A 19134-nucleotide genomic window follows, 5' to 3' on the forward strand; every position below is an offset into this window, starting at 1 on the left:
TTATATATATTTAATGTATATAAATATTATTTATTTATTTATTACGTCATCCGGTTCGACCAATCCGAGTCATCTGGTCCGGCCAAGTGACCCGTGACCCAGTCATCAATCTGGTTTGATGTCTGGTCCGGTTCTGATAACATTGGTTTTTTGAACAGATCTATTTGAAGCCCATTTATTCATAATATACATGTGAATAGGGAAAAATCAATTCATTTGTCTTCTAACCTTCTTTTTCTTTGTTCCTATGCTGCATTTTGAGGCGAAATGTGAACCTACGTATTCATAAGGGCTCTCTAAAATCACCCGCCACCAGAAAAGGCGAAAACCCAGAGCCCATATCAACCCAGGCACAGCCAGGATCCTTCCTCGCACCTAAATCCCTCATATAAGTCCTAACCATTGCTAGCTTGCTCCAACAACCAGCAGCAGCATACATGTTAGCAATTAAATTAACACATAATAACTTGGCCTTTCAGGCCTTAATATCTGACACACCCCTACATGTGAATGCCTACTGGGCTTGAAGCATGCACAACACAGGCCTAAATTACCATGTCATGCAAATAACTCAACAAATGGGGCTGTCAAGAATCGAATCCTGGACCAATTGATTACACTGGCTCTAATACCATATCATGGAACCAACTGAACTAAAAGCTCGAGCTGATAGTTAAAGGTCCACTCCATATTAATATCGGACAGAATCCAACACCTTCAACCCGCATTTTTTCAAACAAATCAAATGCTTCCTTCCGCATTACGTTGGAGGCATAGCAGGTGATCATAGCATTCCAAGAGACAGCATCTCTTTCTAGCATGTTGTCAAACAAGCAACGAGCAGTATCTAATTCACCAGTTTTTGCATACATGGAAACCAAGGAATTATGCACAAACAAGCTCCATAGTTGACTGCTAGCAATAATACACGTGTGAACCTCTCTTCCAAAGGCTAGATCCATTGTTTCGCTACAGATGGATAAGTGAAATTATTAGGTCTAATACCTTTACTTTTCATCTGTTTATAAGCAGAAATAGCCTCTCCAGACAGTCCATTTCTAACATAGGATGAGATGAGAATATTCCAAGGAAGAGGATCTAAGATGTCTGAATTCTCGGTTACATTATGAGCATCAACTAGCTATGTTGCACAGAAACTCTTCTTCATTAGCGTTTCCCCCTTTTATGTCCGTTCCTGTTTCTTTTCCGTTTTCATTACGGTTTCCTAACTAATTTTTCTTAAAAATAACGCTTCCCGGCATTCGTTTCTGTTTCGTTTCCCATTTCCGTAACATAGCATCCTAGGGAAAAACTAGTAAGCTTCTAGACATCTTAAATCAGACTTTGTTGATGTTGGCAAATGTCTCTTAAGATACAACTTCCACGTTGGAAGAACTCTACTGATGACATCTCTAGTGTTGGCAACTGATTTACTATTTTTTTTTAATTGCAAATCAGTCCACTTTATAGTATGTTTTATTAAAAACAGAAAGAAAGAAAAAACATCAAGGCATAATAACGACAACAACGTTTACCGTTGTGCCAAGGCTCGCCCTCTTAGCATAATAACGTATTAACAGAAAGAAAAGAAAAACATCTAGGCATAATAACATATTAACTAATTCTTTACTAAATCTGTTAGAAGATAAACAATTGGTAACCTAAGTGAATCCAACAACCAAACAAACAATGAATACATCCCTTGTCTCCAAAAGGAGGGGAAATCAGTGTCACTTCCAACACAAAAGCAACTAACACTTCAAAGGATGATCTAAATTCTCAGCTGTGTACATCCCAGAATCGTACCACGGCATCGAGTCATCGGAGATGCCTGTCGCCAAGTTGGTCTTTCACCTGCAACTGTTAAGATATCAACATCAGACATTGGCTTGATCTCCCAATTCCATCTGTCAGGGCCAATAACCCCTCCAATCACATACATTTCATCTCCGAGCCCGGCCATTGCAAATCCAATCCTTCTGCGGAATTCAGATACTGAAACTACTATCTTCCTCATCTTTCCCTCCAGCTTAAAGATCATTCCATGGCTCATCACATACAGAACTCCATGTACAACTGCCATTGGACCTTGGAGCCAACCATAATCCTCCACTGACCATCCAGAAACCGCCTTTTCCAGTACTTGCACTGTTGATAACCCCTTGTGCAAGACATGCAACTTTCCCCCAATAACTACTCCAGAGCATGCTGAATTATGAGACCGCGGGAGATCAAGTATAGGAATCCAGACATCTTTCTCTGGATCGTACATTTCTGCTTGAGATATTGATTTTCGGCAGCTGGTGAAACCACCTGCAACAACTATCTTTCCTTTCATAACACCGCAAGCAAACATGGCACGGGGTACAAGCATGGGCGCACATGGGGACCACTGTCGTATTACAGGGTCATATGACCAGACTTCATTGGTTGCAAAGCTTCCGTCCTGGTCACCAGTCTGTGGGTCTACAGCATCACTACCACCACCAAGCACAAAGAGTTTTCCAGCAGCGGACACAGTACCAAAGTGGGCAAGGTGCCTGATTTTAGACGGAAGAACAGGAAGAGTAATCCAAAGGTCTCGGCGAGGGTCATATAGCTGCCAAAAATTCTCAGGATCAAATGCACACACGCATAGTAGATCTTCTGTTGCATCAACTTCCTGTCGGGCTTTAAACAGCTCAGAACTACGTATGGCAGCCTGCCATGAATGAGAAACAAGCTCTAACTTGGGGTGAAGGTAGAAGGGAACACGTGCCATGCACCTGATAGCAATGGCGTCAGGAAGACCTTCAATCAGTTCAGACATACTAATTACTGTGTCACCTTGTGTCCAACAAATCTCCACGGATGAATTTATTGTTATACTGGAATCTGCAAGACCTTCAATCGGTTCATCTGTGATCAGCCTTTAAATTTATACAAAAATTCTAGATAAAATTCAATTAAATAATACTTTAGCAACAAAAAGTTACAATGGTAACACTTTAGAATCATTTCATTTGGTAATACTCAAGCTGCCAAAAATAGCAACAATACAATATGTTACATCCTCGCAATTTACAAGTAAGCACAGGAGACACTAAAGCTTCTGTTGAATTTATCAAAGTCTTGCCTCAATTTGGCAAATATTTTTCACGAAGGCAACCCACAATTACTGTTTTCTTTCACAGCATTGATAATACTACAAATTAGGCCTAATGCTCCCCCACCCCCTTAACTTGTCCAAATTGGTCATTTTAGCCCTCCAACTCATCGAATGTCCTATTTACCCCCTTAACTCCATAAAAGTGGTATTTCTCACCCCCTCAACTTGTCCATTTTACACCCCAACTCATAGAATGTCCTATTTACCCCCTTAACTCCTCAAAAGTGGTATTTCTCACCCCTTGCAATCCGTTATCGAGACCTAAATTGATACCCTTTTTTAAATGTTAAACCTATATTGGTGCTATTTTATACGTGGAACCTAAATTGATACTTTCCCAAAAACCATAGGCCTATTTTGGTGCCTTATCCTTACATATAATGTCTTTAACTTGTTTATATTAATGTTCTTGTTATTTGTATCTTTTATTGATTCTTACTTCTCTTTTCAATTTTTTGGCTAGTTAAATTTTGATCATCTAATTATTGTAATACAAAATTATTATAATAAACACATGAAGGATCAATATAATTATCAAATTAAAACAAAATAAAAAAGTTGATATTAAAAAAATATATTTTCAAACTCATTTGAATAAGTCCTATTAATTTTGCACTATGAAGGGGTAAGAAATACTGCTTTTATGGAGTTAAGGAGGTAAATAGGATCATAAGAGGTGAGAAATACCACTTTTATGGAGTTAAGGGGGTAAATAGGACATTCGATGAGTTGGGGAGGGGTAAAATGACCAATTTGGACAAGTTAAGGGGGTGAGAAATACCATTTTTATGGAGTTAAAGGGGTAAATAGGATATTCGATTAGTTGGAGGGGCAAAATGACCAATTTGGACAAGTTAAGGGGGCTAGAGGAGCATTAGGCCTACAAATTATAATCCTTATCTATCTTGAGATTACTCCTTTTCATTGTGACTTCCAGCTTCACCAATTTTCCAGTGATATGAAAATCAATAGATGGAACACACACATGTATCACAATGCAAATGGAATTAATAAAGTCTCGAGCATATGAAAATAACCTATTTCACAGTTGTTTGTTGTATACACATAATAAACTACATTGTTAATACAAAACATATTAACTCATCAATTAACAAATATTAATAACAATATCAGAGTCTGTAAAAGCCATGGACAACTGACCCCTAATGACCATTCATTCTAACAAGAAAAAAAATCATTTTATCATTTTGAAGTTAAGACTATGTTTCACTTATTTTGGGAGTCAATTTATTTGTTAGATAATACACAGGATCTTTGTTGATGTTAAATAGACACTGAAACTGTTAGTTAGCAATAAGCATGGTTTTAAAAACCGGATCGGACATCAAACCGGTCTAAGAAAGGGTCCAGGGGTCAATGGGTTCAACCGGTTGATTCAGATTGGTTGAACCGGATACGTCATAAATAATATATGTACATATATATACAACAACAACAAAACCTTAGTCCCGAAATGATTCGGGATCGGCTAACATGAACCATCATATAAAACCGTGAAATCAAGTCGTGTCAGCGACACAAATTCTCTCCCTCCACTCTGTCCTATCCACTACCATATTTTGCTCAATCCCCAATAAACTCATATCACTCTCAATCACCCTCTTCCAAGTTTGCTTAGGTCTTCCCCCACCACTCACCACTACATCCCTTTGCCACTCTTCAATCCTCCTAACCGGCGCATCAAGCGCTCTTCGTCTTATATGGCCAAACCACCTTAGTCGGTTTTCCCTCATTTTATTCTTAATAATGAACTCGCAGCTTCGCCAGAAGCGACGAAGGGGGGGCTGGGGAAGGCCGACGGTGCTGCGATTGATGACTTTACTGCATGTGTGCCCTCCCTTTCACTTCTACAGGAAGAAAGATCAGCCGGGATTCAATAGAGAGTTCATGCCAAAGGGTCAAATGACGACAAGAGGTTCAAAGGTGCAGTTGCATGGCAAAGGCCCTTTCTATGTCTCATTCCCTCGAAAACCGGCAAAACAAAGAAAAGGCCAGCTAGCTCATATCATTCTTACCGAGACGAGTTCCGATAGACAGACCAGCAAACCCTAGAACCAAGGGCGAAAGACCAGACCCTACCCTACCTGGGGGAAGTGCACAGAAAACCCTACTTTTGTCCTAATTATTTCATTACTCACCCGATCCTTTCTCGTATAACCACACATCCATCTCAACATATGCATCTCCACCACCGACATCTTATGAATGTGACAGTGTTTCACTGCCCAACACTCCGTACCATATAACAATGCTGGTCTAATTGCTGTGCGGTAGAATTTTCCCTTCAATCTATTAGGCATGCCGGAGTCACAAAGGAAACTCGTAGCACTCTTCCACTTCGACCAACGAGATTTAATCCTATAAGCAACATCTCCATCTACTTCTCTATCCGTTTGGATAATAGACCCTAAATACCGGAAGCAACCTGAGGCCTGGACAACTCTCCCATCTAGGGTGATTGTCCCTGCCTCCCTACTCCTATCGCTGCTAAACTTACACATATTGAAACCTACATATAAGGTCAATCTCCCGAACTGTTATGATCTCAGTTAATCTTTCCCTACATCAACTGCTGAAACTAATGTAGATGGTTTTATATTTACCTTGAAGGTAGAATTCAGAAATAAATCTGAATCAATAATATGGATATACTTTTGTGACATTTATTTCAGTATTTACTAGGTACTGGGGATATCTTTTATTCTAGCAAGATCTCTGTATGGAGGGCTCTGATGTTAAATATATTCTTCTAAATTTGACTTATGTCTACACTGCTAATTCCTAATCAAGTTTCAGTTTGGCAAATGTACAGGTACAGCAAATAAAATCCAAACAATAACAATAACTTAGATAAAACATGGCTTAGAAAAAATTGAAACCTTGGATACAAAAAACAGCAATTAAAATCGAAAGAACCCCAAAGAAATTTGAATATAAACAACAAATAAAATCAAAGAAATTTCAGAAGCAAACAACGGAGGATTAAACAGGGGATATCAAGTACCTGGAAGAGCCGACGCCGCTGGTGGATGGAGGAGACACCGCTGGTGGATGGAGGAGACGCCGCTGGTGTAGGAGATTTTCTAGGGTTTTTTTTTTCAATTAGTATCGCAGGCAGGGATGAAAAGAAAACGAAAGATTATAAATTTGGGGTTTTTTCTTTTACTGATCTAAACTTAATTTGGGGATGTTTACGAAATTTTTATTTTCTAAAATCAAAATTCCGTATATTCTTTCAGCTAGAGGCTTGAAAGAATATTCTTTACAAAAAAGAAAACTAGAGGTTTGAAAGATTAGTTATTAAGATATGTGATATTGTTGGGGTAAATTACAATGAAGGTCTTTAAGCTTTCTAGTTAATTTGTTAAAATTTAAATTGTATTATAAAAAAATTCAAGTTTTGATTTAAATTTCAAATGATAACATTTTTAATATGTTTCTAGCCACGATCTCACTAAAAAATGTCAGGTATGTTTTCAATTTGATACCACTCCGATATCATGTAAAATGATATCACGTGGATGACATCATTCACACCCTCCTTTGAGATAAAAGTCCACATGTGGAAATGGGCCGCCTAAGACCAAAACGATAATAGCCCAGGTTCAACAACGCGTAGCCTAGTAACGTTTAAAAGCTCAAGATCAGTACACATGGCTTTATCCCCAAACACATGAAAAGCTTCCGGAATCCTACGAGATAAAGGATTCCTCCCGAGATTCAGACTCCTTGAGGGAATAGGAATCGTAAACTCATAAGGATTTCTAAAAAAGGTAATAACCTTAACCTAATCAAACACTATAAATAGACAGGTATGAGCACAAGGTTCGGTACGTTAACTACTATCTTAAAACAAGTTCTTACCCTTCAATCTGATCCAATCATAAACTGACTTAGCATCGGAATGAGTTTTCCCTATGTTACATGGACTCGACAAAAATGCCAAAGTACCGGTGTCGACACGACATGTCACGAATCCGGGTACGAAATCCGTGTCGGATTCATGAGTAAACACTCGGATACGGCAAGCTCTGAACAGCGCTCCATCTCCGGCGAAAGCTAAGGAAGAAGGTCTGCCGCCCCGCCACCGTCAACTGTATCTTCTTCTTTGTTGAGATTGTTTCAACGAAGAAGGTGTGCACCATTTAAAAAAAAATTGGGCCCAGACTCGTTTAATCTAGCCCAGTTTTTTTAATTAGTTCAGTCTGTTACCTTTAATTAAGAAAATTAATATGTTGGTTGTTTTTTACTATTTACTTCAGATTGCAAGGAATTAAATTTTTTTTTTATCTGTTTGTTTTAGGCTTGCTTTGCACTTGTGTATCTTATGCTTTTGTTGATTGTTGATTGAACTTTTAATTTTTAATTAATACAATTAATGTATATTTTAAATTTTGGATTTTTTTGGAATTTATATATATATATATATATATATTCCTGTATCCCCGTACCCGTGTCCAAATTTTTTTAACTTGTTGTACCGGATACTCGGATCCGCATCCGTGTCTGACACTCGTATTCGAGTCCATGTAACATAGGGTTTGCCGGACTCCGGCCCTCTCTGACTTTCATTATGTTTTACAGATTCATTACGACGTCGGATTGATCCAGCGATTATGACACGTTATCAAATTCAGGTAACAAATTATCACACTCAAATGTTATGGGTTATAATAGAGCCTTCCGGCTTCCAAGTTGCCGGGTTTTCATTAACATAGTCATTGTGCTTGTCATGAAACCAATTGAACAAAAAGCTCGAATGCCCACTGGGCGTGAAGCGTGCACAACACAAACCTAAATTACCATGTCATGCAAATAACTCAATAAATGGGGCTGCCAAGAATCGAACCCTAGACCACTTGATCACACTGACTCTGATACCATGTCATGAAACCAATTGAACTAAAAGTTCGAGCTGATAGTTAAAGGTCCACTCCATATTAATATCTGACAGTGCTGATGTGGTTGCACACTTTTAGGAGGACGAAGTGAAAACCATATCCAGGACCCAAAAGAGGTGATTGTTTACTATAAATAAGACTTTTATCCTTTAAGATTTGCATACCTACTTTTAACATGCGTTGTTGTGGTAGTATGCTTTTAGGAGAACGAAGTGGGACCCTATCCGGGGCCCAAAAGAGGCAACTATTTACTATAAAGAGAGATTTTAGCCCGTGAGATTTTCATACTTACTTTTGACCTTTTTACTATTTTATTCTTCTTTCTCTCTATTCATTTCTTTGTAAATTCTGGTGATTCTAGTCATAAAAAACTCATTCAAGTGGACGAAACTTTCATACAAAACATCATTGGCGCGGTGAGTATGGACGTGAGATTGTGACATAAGCATATACTAGTCTATGAATAATGCCAAAAAAATATGAATCACGATACAAGCAATCAGGGAAACAATGACGGTACTAGAAATAAAAGCGTTAACAATGATCCAAGAAACGATGGGGTCGGTTTCAGTACCAATAATAAAGGTGCTAACCATAATGTAAGCAATGATGGTATTAAAAGTGCTACAAGAAATGATAACGCATACCAAGATGCAAGAAATAATGTGACCCCTCAAATGAACAAGGATATCGATCAACTATTTGATTTTGAATCAATAGGAACATGTGAATCTTGCTTAAAAGGAAAAATGACAAAAACAAACTTTAGCAATAAAGACGAAAGAGTTTCAAAAATCTTAAGATTAATACATAGTTATGTATGTGGTCCCATGTCTACACAAGCTAGGAGTGAGTTTAGTTACTTCATTAGCTTGATAGATGATTACTCCAGGTTTGGTTACATTTATATGATTAAACATTAGTCTGAAGCATTTGAACGGTTCAAACAATTCAAGAATAAAGTAGAAAAGCAAATTGACAAGAATAACAAAGTACTACGATCAGATCGTGGTGGTGAATATCTTTCTAGTGACTTTTTAGATTATTTAAAAGAGAAAGCGATTCTCTCATACTAGAGTCCTTCTTATACATCACAATAGGACAGTGTATCATATTGGAGGAACTGCCTTTATTGGATATGGTGCATTCCATGATAGGTTCAATAACTCTCCTAGAGTCGTTCTAGGGTCATGCCTTAGAAACTACCTTATTCACCCTTAATAGAGTTCCAAATAAATCTGCCTCCACAATTCCTTTTGAATTGTTTAGAATGAAGAAGCCTAATTTTTTATACATGAGAATATGGGGATGTTCAGCGTACGTTAAGCATGTTGTATCAGATTGTTGGGGTTTAGTGTCCTATAGACAATTGTTATAGGATACAAACTTAATGTAAATGAATTGTTCTTTATATCATTTGTTTAATGAGATATATGTTTTATAACTATATAAAGGAAATCCCTTTTAAGCACTAAATAAAGTCTAATAAAAGGAAATCCGTAAGTTTATTTAAAGTGATTATAAAGTGTTCATACAAGCATGAAGTGAGACAAAACTTTATAGTAAACTGATAAACTTAAAACCACCCCAAGTCAAGTGATATGTTTGGGATTGACATATCACTGTTGAGACTTGTATGTAACAATGTCTTCTGTCCGACAGAAAGCTGATCTCACAAGCTTCATATATACAGATATCTGGACAGTTACATAGATCCGATGAAACGTTGTTCATTAGGATTGGGGATCCGATTTGAGATAACAGGATGGGTAGATTCATCCTTGTCACCTGTTCATCTCATTGGTATTAATAGGTATAACTAATCCTCAGACTCAAAGGAATATTAATTGGTATTCTGGATTACGGAATGTGATGCTTTGACTCTGGTGTAACACGATCCTTAACAGAGATGACTCTGGGGTGTGAACAGTAGACGTTGGGTATCACAGGAAGTAATTGCGGAGTCGTTATATATTGGATTGAGCATTTATCACTCCCGATAAATGGGAGATACATCCATGGATCGCTTGTGGAAGACTCGACTCTAAATCCTTGCAAGGTGATAGCTTAAGAGTAAGAAATACAGATGTAGACACCGAGTCGGAGGACCTGTGACGAAAACCCGTAACAAGATGGTTGGAGTGGTTGATTCCGGGAGTCTTAAAGCAAAAATATATAATAATAAAAAGACGTGAGGTCAGTAGGAGTTTCGGTCGTCGAATGGACGGCTCGCGAGTGCTCAGCGACGTGGTGCGAGCGCCTAGCGATAATCGGCGCGCGCCCGACAGCGCGGGGCACACGCCCGACGTCCGCTGGGCGCACGCGCCCGACGGCCGTTGGGCGAACGCCCAACCTGCGTTGGGCGAACGCCCAACGCCTGTTGGGTGCGCGCCCAACCAAGTTGGGCGTTCGCCCAACTAATGTTGGGTGTTCGCCCAACACAAGTTGGGCGTTCGCCCAACCTACTTTGGGCGACGCCCAATTTTAATCGGGCGTCGCCCAAAGTTTCCGGGGATCCATGCCTATATAAGGCACGAATCCCCATGCATTTAAAGGAGGAAAAAAACTTTTGGAGCTTTCTTACTCTAAACATTTTTAGAGAGAGAAAGTCAATTTTTTGGAGAAAAATATTTTTTTTTCCAAAAAAATCCAAATTTTCTAAAGTTGAATATTTTATCGAAAACACAAAAAACACCGGAAAATCACGATTCGCGGAATCCACCGACTTCGACTGTCAGATACCGACCTTGTGGTATTATCCGAGGACTAGACTCGTTTTATTTTATTTAATTTATTTCCTTTATTTATTTATCTTTATGTTATAATTTTATTTATTTAGTTATTTATTTATTTATCACGCTTATTTAATTTTTCGTATTTATTTAATTTTCGCCTCGTATTAAATAAACGTTTGGTTTTGTTTTGAAATAAAAACCTCGTTTTAATATCCCAATACGAACCGTGATCCGATTCAAAGGTAGTTCGGGATTAAAAAACGTTGTAATTATAAGTTTTCAAAAATTTTCTAAATAACGTTTTAAATAAAAAAACATCGTTTAGGGATCTCCGTTATAGACTATGATCCAATTTTGGTAGTTCGGGGACCCTAAACGATAGAATAGATCTAATTTAAGGTGTTTGAATAAATCTAGAAAGTTTTGGACTGCTGCTGTAATTCTACCTTTTCTGTCACTAATAGCAGATTGGCGACGGATTTTCCATCGGTAATCTGCTGGAAATCGAAAATCACCTCTTAAATCCATTTTTTTCATTTTTTTTATATATTTAATCTCTTATATACATGCATATAATTAGGTAATATATTGGTTAAAATTATTTTTGAGTTACATAACTACTAATTATATATTATGTAGCTACTTACTTCATTTTGAGATTTAATTTGTTTTGGTCTAGTTTTATAAAGTAGTATATAGGTATATATATATAGTTTTGGCTCATTTGAACTATATTAGCTATTATTTAGAATGAAAGTTATTTTTTTTACATATTTATTCTATAAAACTATTTTGAGATAAATATTATTTTCCATTTATGGATTTGGCCCATTATTTTCATATATTTTTTTTGTAGGATAAAAATGTATTATACTTAGTATTTTGTGTTATCATTATTATACTTATATCTAGTATCTTTACTTATCTTTTAAATTATATCCTTATTTTTAGATAAAATGTATATATGTATATATGTATATTCGCCTTATTTTTTAGATAAAATGTACATATTTCAAGTTTGTTTTATTTAGTAAATCTTGGGGATTCAAATGGTTCATTCTTGTACATACATTCAAGTAGGGTTCAATTGAGTGAAAAAAGAAAAATAAACCACAAAAAGAGAGTTTAATTTGCTTATTTAAACTTAAGTTTTCTAGAAGTTCCTAAATTAAATAAAAGGTTTTCGTATCACTTTAAATCGTTTCCTAAAACATCACATGTTAAAACCTTAATTCGTTCCAACGACGGATTTAAGTGAACCTTGTAATTAAAATCGTTTTCATTATAAATAATAGAGTTTTGAATCGTTTTCTTAACTAAATGTTTTTTGTACAAAATAAATTGATTTGTATGCCTAATCACGCTTTTAGATTAAAATGTTTGCTCAAATGTTTTCAAAACGCTCGAGTCGTTCCAACGGCGATTCGAGTGAACGTCATTAATAGGGTTTTTGAAACGTACCTAAATCGTTCCAACGGCGATTAAGGTACGGACCATGTAAATAAACTTGTTTTGGGGAATGAGATTAGCTTAGAGTTAGTGTATAAAGCATAAATCACCTTGTGAATAAATCAATTCTTCCTTCTCCCCCTCTCTCTCTCCTATGTATTTTTAATTCATGTAAATGGGTGATTCTTTACTAAAGTGGCTTTTAATGACATGCTCAAAACGGTTTTCAAAGCGAGAAAGAAAAGGTTTCAAATGAATTTTAAACTTAAAGAAATATGCGATTAGTCCGTTATCGCCTAACACGCTGAGTAGGAGGCCGGTGGTTCATAACCGGGCGATGTCGGGGTGCCTAGTAGCCTTTCTCTGGAAAGGAGCTAGCCTTCTCGGCTCGTACCTAAGTTTCCCGAACTCTCACCGGTCTCCCGTAAGGGATCGGTGTTCATTTTCCCATTCGTGGGTGGCGACTCTTCCATACTCCGAGCTCCGGTCCTGCCGAGCAGCTTGATTCCACGATTGGTTGCTTTCGGCGCCAATCACCGCTTACGTCGCCATGAGGTGTCCACCCCCCGGTCCGCCCGGGCGAGGCCATTCGGCACCTTGTCTAACAAGTGACGACTCCGCTGGGGAAGCGAGAAATTTGATTCCGGAAGGCGTGTATTAAGCCCTTAACGGGGACGGATCATATTATTTCTTTTCGTATGCATTCATAAGCATTATTGCAAACCTTTTAGGTAATTTCCGCGAAACCTCTAGTGAGAGTCCATTCGTCGCTCGAAAGAGGCTAGTGTAAGTTCCCCCTTGCAGTAAGGCGCCAAAGGGTCCCCATCCATTCGTTAGAGGCGAATTTGTGCAGTCCTGTGAGGTCCCGCGATCAGCCGTGTCAGCATATAGTAGCCTTAGAAGTTGCCATAGGATTACCCGTTACCATTTTTGATGTGATGAATGAATCAGTTCGTGTTTTCAAATTGCCATGATACGTGTCTAATCCTAAAATATGTAAAGAAAATGAAACGATACGTTAATATATACTCTTAAACCGATATACAAACTACCCCGAAACATCGAAACAATTCGAACTAAAGACGACTTAGTCATCTCGTATGAATGAACTTGTGCGACCCGCCTGGTCCCTTTCCGTGTCCCGAAGAAGGCACATGTTCAGGAAATGCGTTATAACGTAAGCACGTATTAGTATGAATCGGTTTGATATTGAGGATAGTTATATCTCGATTCAAAAGACTATATTAACGATAGCTGACATTCACATTCTTTAAATACGTTGGGATAAAGCGAAATCATGACGAAACGAAAACGAAGAACATTTCTATTTTGAACGACCCCGTTGTAACGTAAAGAGTTTCACAAACACGGCCCGTCCCTTCCGAATAAAAGACGAGCTCTTATGTTATGCCTTGTGTTGTTATTGAGAGAAATGGACGTGTCCGCGAAAGTGACTAAGAAAATAAAAATAAAAATGAAACGACCAAAATCATTCTGTATCTACGATGTATACCCATCCCGAGGGTAGTTAAAGAAAATGAACCAATGCCGTTAAATACGTGCCTCGAACTGGTATATACGCCGTTTAAAATCGCGAAGCCGAATTGAGCTAAACCGCATGATTGCACCATATGGACGAGACTGTGGGTTTGACTAATGGCTCGATCATTTCGGCCGTTACCAAAACTACAAGAAATATGGCCCGATCTGCGTGTTTGCTTAACTCGCGCCTAAATGAAAAAGAACGGTAATATCCCTGCTTCGAATAAGCATGCGATTAAACGAAACGTTGATTTTCTATAACCACGCTAGGATGGTATATCCCGTAAATTGGAAGAAATAAAAATTTGTTGCTAGCCAAAAGATTATCGTGCGCTCAAATAAGACTCGTCGTCTTTTCACGTAGCTAAAACGAGCAAGCAGATTCTTGACGCTAAAAACAAACACGTTACGCGATGAGTCCGTTCCCTAAAATAAAATCCAAAAAGTGATTTCATCACTAAACAAACACGTGGTCGCATCTCTCGATAGATCCAAAAGATCCCGTCGTAATCCAAAAATCGAGACACGAACCCACGCGAATAAAAGGGAATGAGTCATTGTCAATAACGAATGATTGAACCAGAAGAATAACTTGTACCACGTCTAAAAATCCGAGATGCGCTCAAAGGGAGTCAAAACCCAAACTAATGCGTCTCGCAAAATGACAAAAGACGAGTTATTCCGAAAGGACAATCCAACTTGGTCGATATCTTAGTCACTAAACGTTGATATGTCAAAACAAACTGTATTGTCTGATGAATGATTTACTTTTCCACAATAATCGACGGTATCATGCGTCCCCTGGATCGCAATGTGGGCCCCGAACCAAAATCCTAGGAAAGAGACTTGGACCATCGAGTGTGTGGAGGAATAAGGGTGGAAGAGAGATGTTGTGATACGTGTAATTAGACTAACGTTTGTTCTTCTTATCTTATATATCCGTAAATGAATAAACGCACACACCACGAATCATGCATATAAAATCATGAGAGATATGAGATGTACATCCCGTGGACTGGGTCGTTGGAAGATTTAGAAAGGATCAAACAATTTCCCGAGGAAGCATTCGTGGATTATGCTAGGAGATCGAGGTTCAAGTATGCCTCATGTCGGGTCACCTTGAGCGATCAGGAGCAACTCATGTGTATTCGAAGGGGTGCTATTCCACTCGTCGCTAGAAGAAGGAATGGAGTGTTCCTCAGGGACTATGAAGAACTGATAGGCTGGGCTCGGTATGGATCATCGGACCCTTCCTACGTAAATCCGAACGTCCCTCACGTAATGGATCTGATGGTCGTGGATATTTGGGGAAGTTCCTCCGACAAAGAGGGTATCAATCTGAGAGTTCCGATCAACATCTGGGATGAGTCTGATGATGAGCTGGAAATGGATGCTAGCACCGAAGGAAAGATTCTGCCAGGTTTTGAGATCTTCAATGATGTTACCGACTGGGGCAAAGGAGAAGCAAGCTGTCTCATCGAGGAGATCATGATGTTAGATCTGAATGCTGAGGAGCAGGTCATCACTATTGAAGCAACTGTGGGAGCGGTGGACGAGCCCAGTACCTCCAAGGCTTATGAGAAACCCGAGAACCCCGATGATGAAAATTGTATTACTGCTTTATTTGAATCCGATGATGTACTCACCAACACTATCAATGAAATAAATTCTGATTTTGCTTACTTGCTTAATGTTGATTCTGATCATTCCATGCATTCTCATTCATATAACATGCCTGCATTTGAAATCAATACAATAGAAATGTCAACTTTCAATCTTGGCACGGATGAAAATCCTAAACTTATACAAATTGCTCAAGAATTAACTACTGAAGAGAGGAAAGAATTTGAGAGAATAATTAAAAAATACGAAATAGTGTTTGCTTGGACATACGAAGACATGCCAGGAATCGATCAATCAATCGTAACTCACCGTATTCCGACATACCCCGATGCTAAGCCCGTGAAACAGAAACTCCGATGCATGAGGCTAGAATGGGCGGATAAAATTATAGAAGAAGTGAAGAAGCAGTTAGAAGCAGGGTTCATCGAAGTAATCGACTATCCCTCTTGGGTCGCAAATGTAGTGCCCATCGCGAAGAAGGACGGCAAAGTGAGAATGTGCATCGATTATAGAGATCTTAACAAGGCGTGCCCCAAAGATGAATTCGCATTGCCTCACATCGACGTATTAATCGATAGTGCAGCATCGAGCGTCTTGCACACAAATGTGGATGGCTTCATGGGCTACATGCAAGTTCAAATGGCAGAAAAGCACAAGGCAAAGACCTCGTTCACAACTGAGTGGGGAACGTACTGCTATAGGGTAATGCCGTTTGGTTTGAAAAATGCTGGGGCAACTTATCAACGAATGGCTACGGCACTGTTCCATGATATGATACACAAAGAGGTAGAAGTTTATGTGGACGATATGATGGTCAAGTCGGAGACAATAGAGGGGCATTTCACGGCACTTGAAAAGTTTTTGGCCCGAATTGCAGAGTTCAAGCTAAGGTTGAACCTGAAGAAGTGCTTCTTTGGCGTTTCATCGGGGAAGATTTTAGGCTATATGATCAGTAACAAGGGGATTGAGGTGGATCCCGATAAGGTAAAGGCCATACAGGAAATGCCAGCACCCAAGAATGAGAAAGAAGTGAGAGGATTTCTGGGGCAGGTTCAGTATATCAGTCGGTTCATAGCACGACTCACTGCGATCTGCGAGCCGATCTTTAAGCTGCTACGGAAAGATCAACCCACGGTTTGGAATGATAAGTGCCAGCAAGCATTAGAGAGTATCCGGAACTATTTGTCTAATCCACCGGTTCTGAGACCGCCTAAACTTGGAAAGCCGCTTCTCCTCTATATAGCAATCGAGGAGCGATCTATTAGGGCAATGCTGGCCCAAGAAGGGGACACCGGCGTGGAGCACGCGGTGTATTATCTGAGTAAGAAGTTCCTGGAATACGAGCTTAAGTATAACATGATCGAAAAGACGTGCGTGGCAGTAGTATGGCTAACAAAGAAACTGCGGCACTATTTTCAATCTTACAAAGTGATCATTATTTCCCGGATGGATCCCGTGAAGTATCTGTACCGAACCCCGTCTCTAACAGGGAAGCTAGCCCGATGGTTGTTGCTCTTGTCCGAATTTGACATCGAATATGTAACGAAAAAGGTTATTAAGGGGAGAGCCGTAGCAGAATTTCTGGCCAATCAGCCTCTGAATGCAGAAGAGGAGGAGATAAATTATGATTTCCCCGATGAGCACTTGAACGCAATAGAAGTTATACCGTGGAAAATGTTCTTCGATGGAGTGGTTAACTCAAATGGAGCCGGAGTAGGAGTGCTACTTATCTCACCAGAAGGAGAAAGGATCCCAATGGCAAAGAAGCTATCCTTCCTTCTCACCAATAATATGGCCGAATATGAAGCGTGCATCTATGGGTTGGAGTCATTAGCAGCGCTGGGAGCATCATGTGTTGAAATTTGGGGCGACTCAAAACTGATTATCGAACAAGCGCAGGGAAACTGGGAAGTAAGGGAAGAAAGGTTGCGTCCATACCTAGACCAGTTGGAGGGATTAGCGCAGAAGTTCAACGAATGTCGTTTTTATCACATTCCTCGAGCACAGAACTAGGCAGCGGATGCTTTGGCCACTCTGGTGTCAGTATGGGATAACCCTCGGAACCTCGCCTCAAAGTCGTTGGTGTTGAGGAGGTCTCACAAACCGTGCTATGAAGATGTGATGCTATTGGGAGTAGATGAAAAGCCTTGGTATTTCGATATCGTAAACTTCATGAAGAGTGGGGCATACCCGGCAGAATCAGAACTTAGGGATCAGACTGTGATTAAAAGGTTAACTCATCAGTTCGTCATCCACAACGACTTGCTTTACAAAAGGAACACCGATGGTTTACAACTAAGGTGCTTGGATGCGGGAGAAGCCCGTGAGGCAATGGAGTCAGTACACTCAGGAATTTGTGGGGCCCATATGGGAGGAGCGGTATTGGCAAAGAAAATCATAAGGCAAGGCTTCTATTGGCTCACCATGGAAAGAGATTGTAACGAATATGCGAAGAAATGCCATGATTGTCAAATCCACGGAGATTACAATCATTTACCAGCTATGGAACTGCACGTGTTAGCACCCATTTGGCCGTTTGCCGCTTGGGGCATTGATATCATCGGTGAGGTGAGGCCTAATGCATCAAATGGGCACAAATTCATTGCGGTTGCCATTGATTACTTCACCAAGTGGGTAGAGGCAGAATCGTTTAGCAAGTTGGGATCTAAGCAGATGAGGAAGTTCATTGAAAAGCACCTAATCACCAGGTTCGGAGTGCCTCATCACGTGATCACGGGTAAGGGGGTCCAGTTTCAGGGGGAAATGAGAAGTCTCCTCCAGGAATACGGTATCAAGCATCATAGGCCTTCTCCATACCGCCAGCAAGCTAATGGGGCAGTAGAAGCCGCAAATAAGAACCTTAAGAGGATTCTCGTAAAGACAGTGGAGTCGCATCGGAATTAGAACGAGCAACTTCCGCTCGCTTTATAGGCTTATCGCACGACGGTTAGAGCGTCAACTGGGGCAATGCCGTTCTCCTTAGTATATGGGGCAGAAGCGGTTCTACCTATTGAGGTTGAGAAGCGATCGCTGAGAATCGCGGTAGAAGTAGAGATTCCTAAAGCGGAATGGGTGAAGAAGCATTATGAACAGCTGGCATTGGTAGACGAGAAGAGGATGGAGGCCCTTTACCATATACAGCTATATCAAAGGAGGATGGCTCGGGCTTTCAACGAAAGGGTTAAGGTCAGTCCTATCAAAGAAGGAGGCATGGTGCTGAAACATATCCGAATGACGCGCACCGACCCTAGGGGCAAGTTTAGGCCAAACTGGGAAGGACCGTTTCTCATGAAGAAGATCCTAAGCAAAGGGTCGGTGAAACTAACCACGATGGATGGCATTGAGTTCTCCAAACCTACCAATCCGGATAGGCTTAAGAAATACTTTTTGTAAAAAAAAAAGAGAAAGAAATAAAAATTCCCGATAGGTCGAAAACCCGCAAAGGGCGACCTATGCAACAATAAGGGACATCCCAATGGGTGAAAACCCGAAAGGGCGCTCATTTGAAAATTTCGAGATAATAAAAGGAGAGTTGAAAAATCGCTGGGATCTGAAAACCGAAAAAAGGCGGGTCCTGGTAACAGTAGTTGTATCTTGAGCAATTATAAAAATAATGTATAAGCGGTAAGTATTTCTGTTGTTTGTAAATAAATAAAGGCATGAATATATTTGAAGAGAATGATTGGAATTATTATGATCGACTGAATGCATGGTA

At 39.6% G+C, this 19134-nt stretch overlaps 1 protein-coding gene across 3 annotated transcripts; it reads right to left on the reverse strand.

The window, feature by feature from the left end:
• Positions 1-1598: 1598 nt before the first annotated feature.
• Positions 1599-6445, reverse strand: LOC136201071 (F-box/kelch-repeat protein SKIP30). Of its 3 annotated transcripts, none has more exons than XM_065991634.1 (2): positions 6174-6445; positions 1599-2874 (listed from the first exon to the last, which is right to left on the reverse strand). In XM_065991634.1, the coding sequence occupies exon 2, from the start codon at positions 2807-2809 to the stop codon at positions 1772-1774; it is 1038 nt and encodes a 345-aa protein (XP_065847706.1). In that variant the 5' UTR covers positions 2810-2874; positions 6174-6445; the 3' UTR covers positions 1599-1771. The 3 variants fall into 3 exon arrangements, with proteins under 3 accessions (XP_065847706.1, XP_065847705.1, XP_065847704.1); XM_065991633.1 differs by having other exon boundaries at positions 1599-2898; XM_065991632.1 differs by having other exon boundaries at positions 1599-2883; positions 6174-6444.
• Positions 6446-19134: the final 12689 nt, after the last annotated feature.

Source organism: Euphorbia lathyris, chromosome 7, assembly GCF_963576675.1.
Source record: "Euphorbia lathyris chromosome 7, ddEupLath1.1, whole genome shotgun sequence".
NCBI lineage: Eukaryota > Viridiplantae > Streptophyta > Magnoliopsida > Malpighiales > Euphorbiaceae > Euphorbia > Euphorbia lathyris.

What these genes read in the sequence shown, in the direction of transcription:
- LOC136201071 (XM_065991634.1), bottom strand. Translation starts at nt 2,809, where the DNA reads ATGTCTGAACTGATTGAAGGTCTTCCTGACGCCATTGCTATCAGGTGC.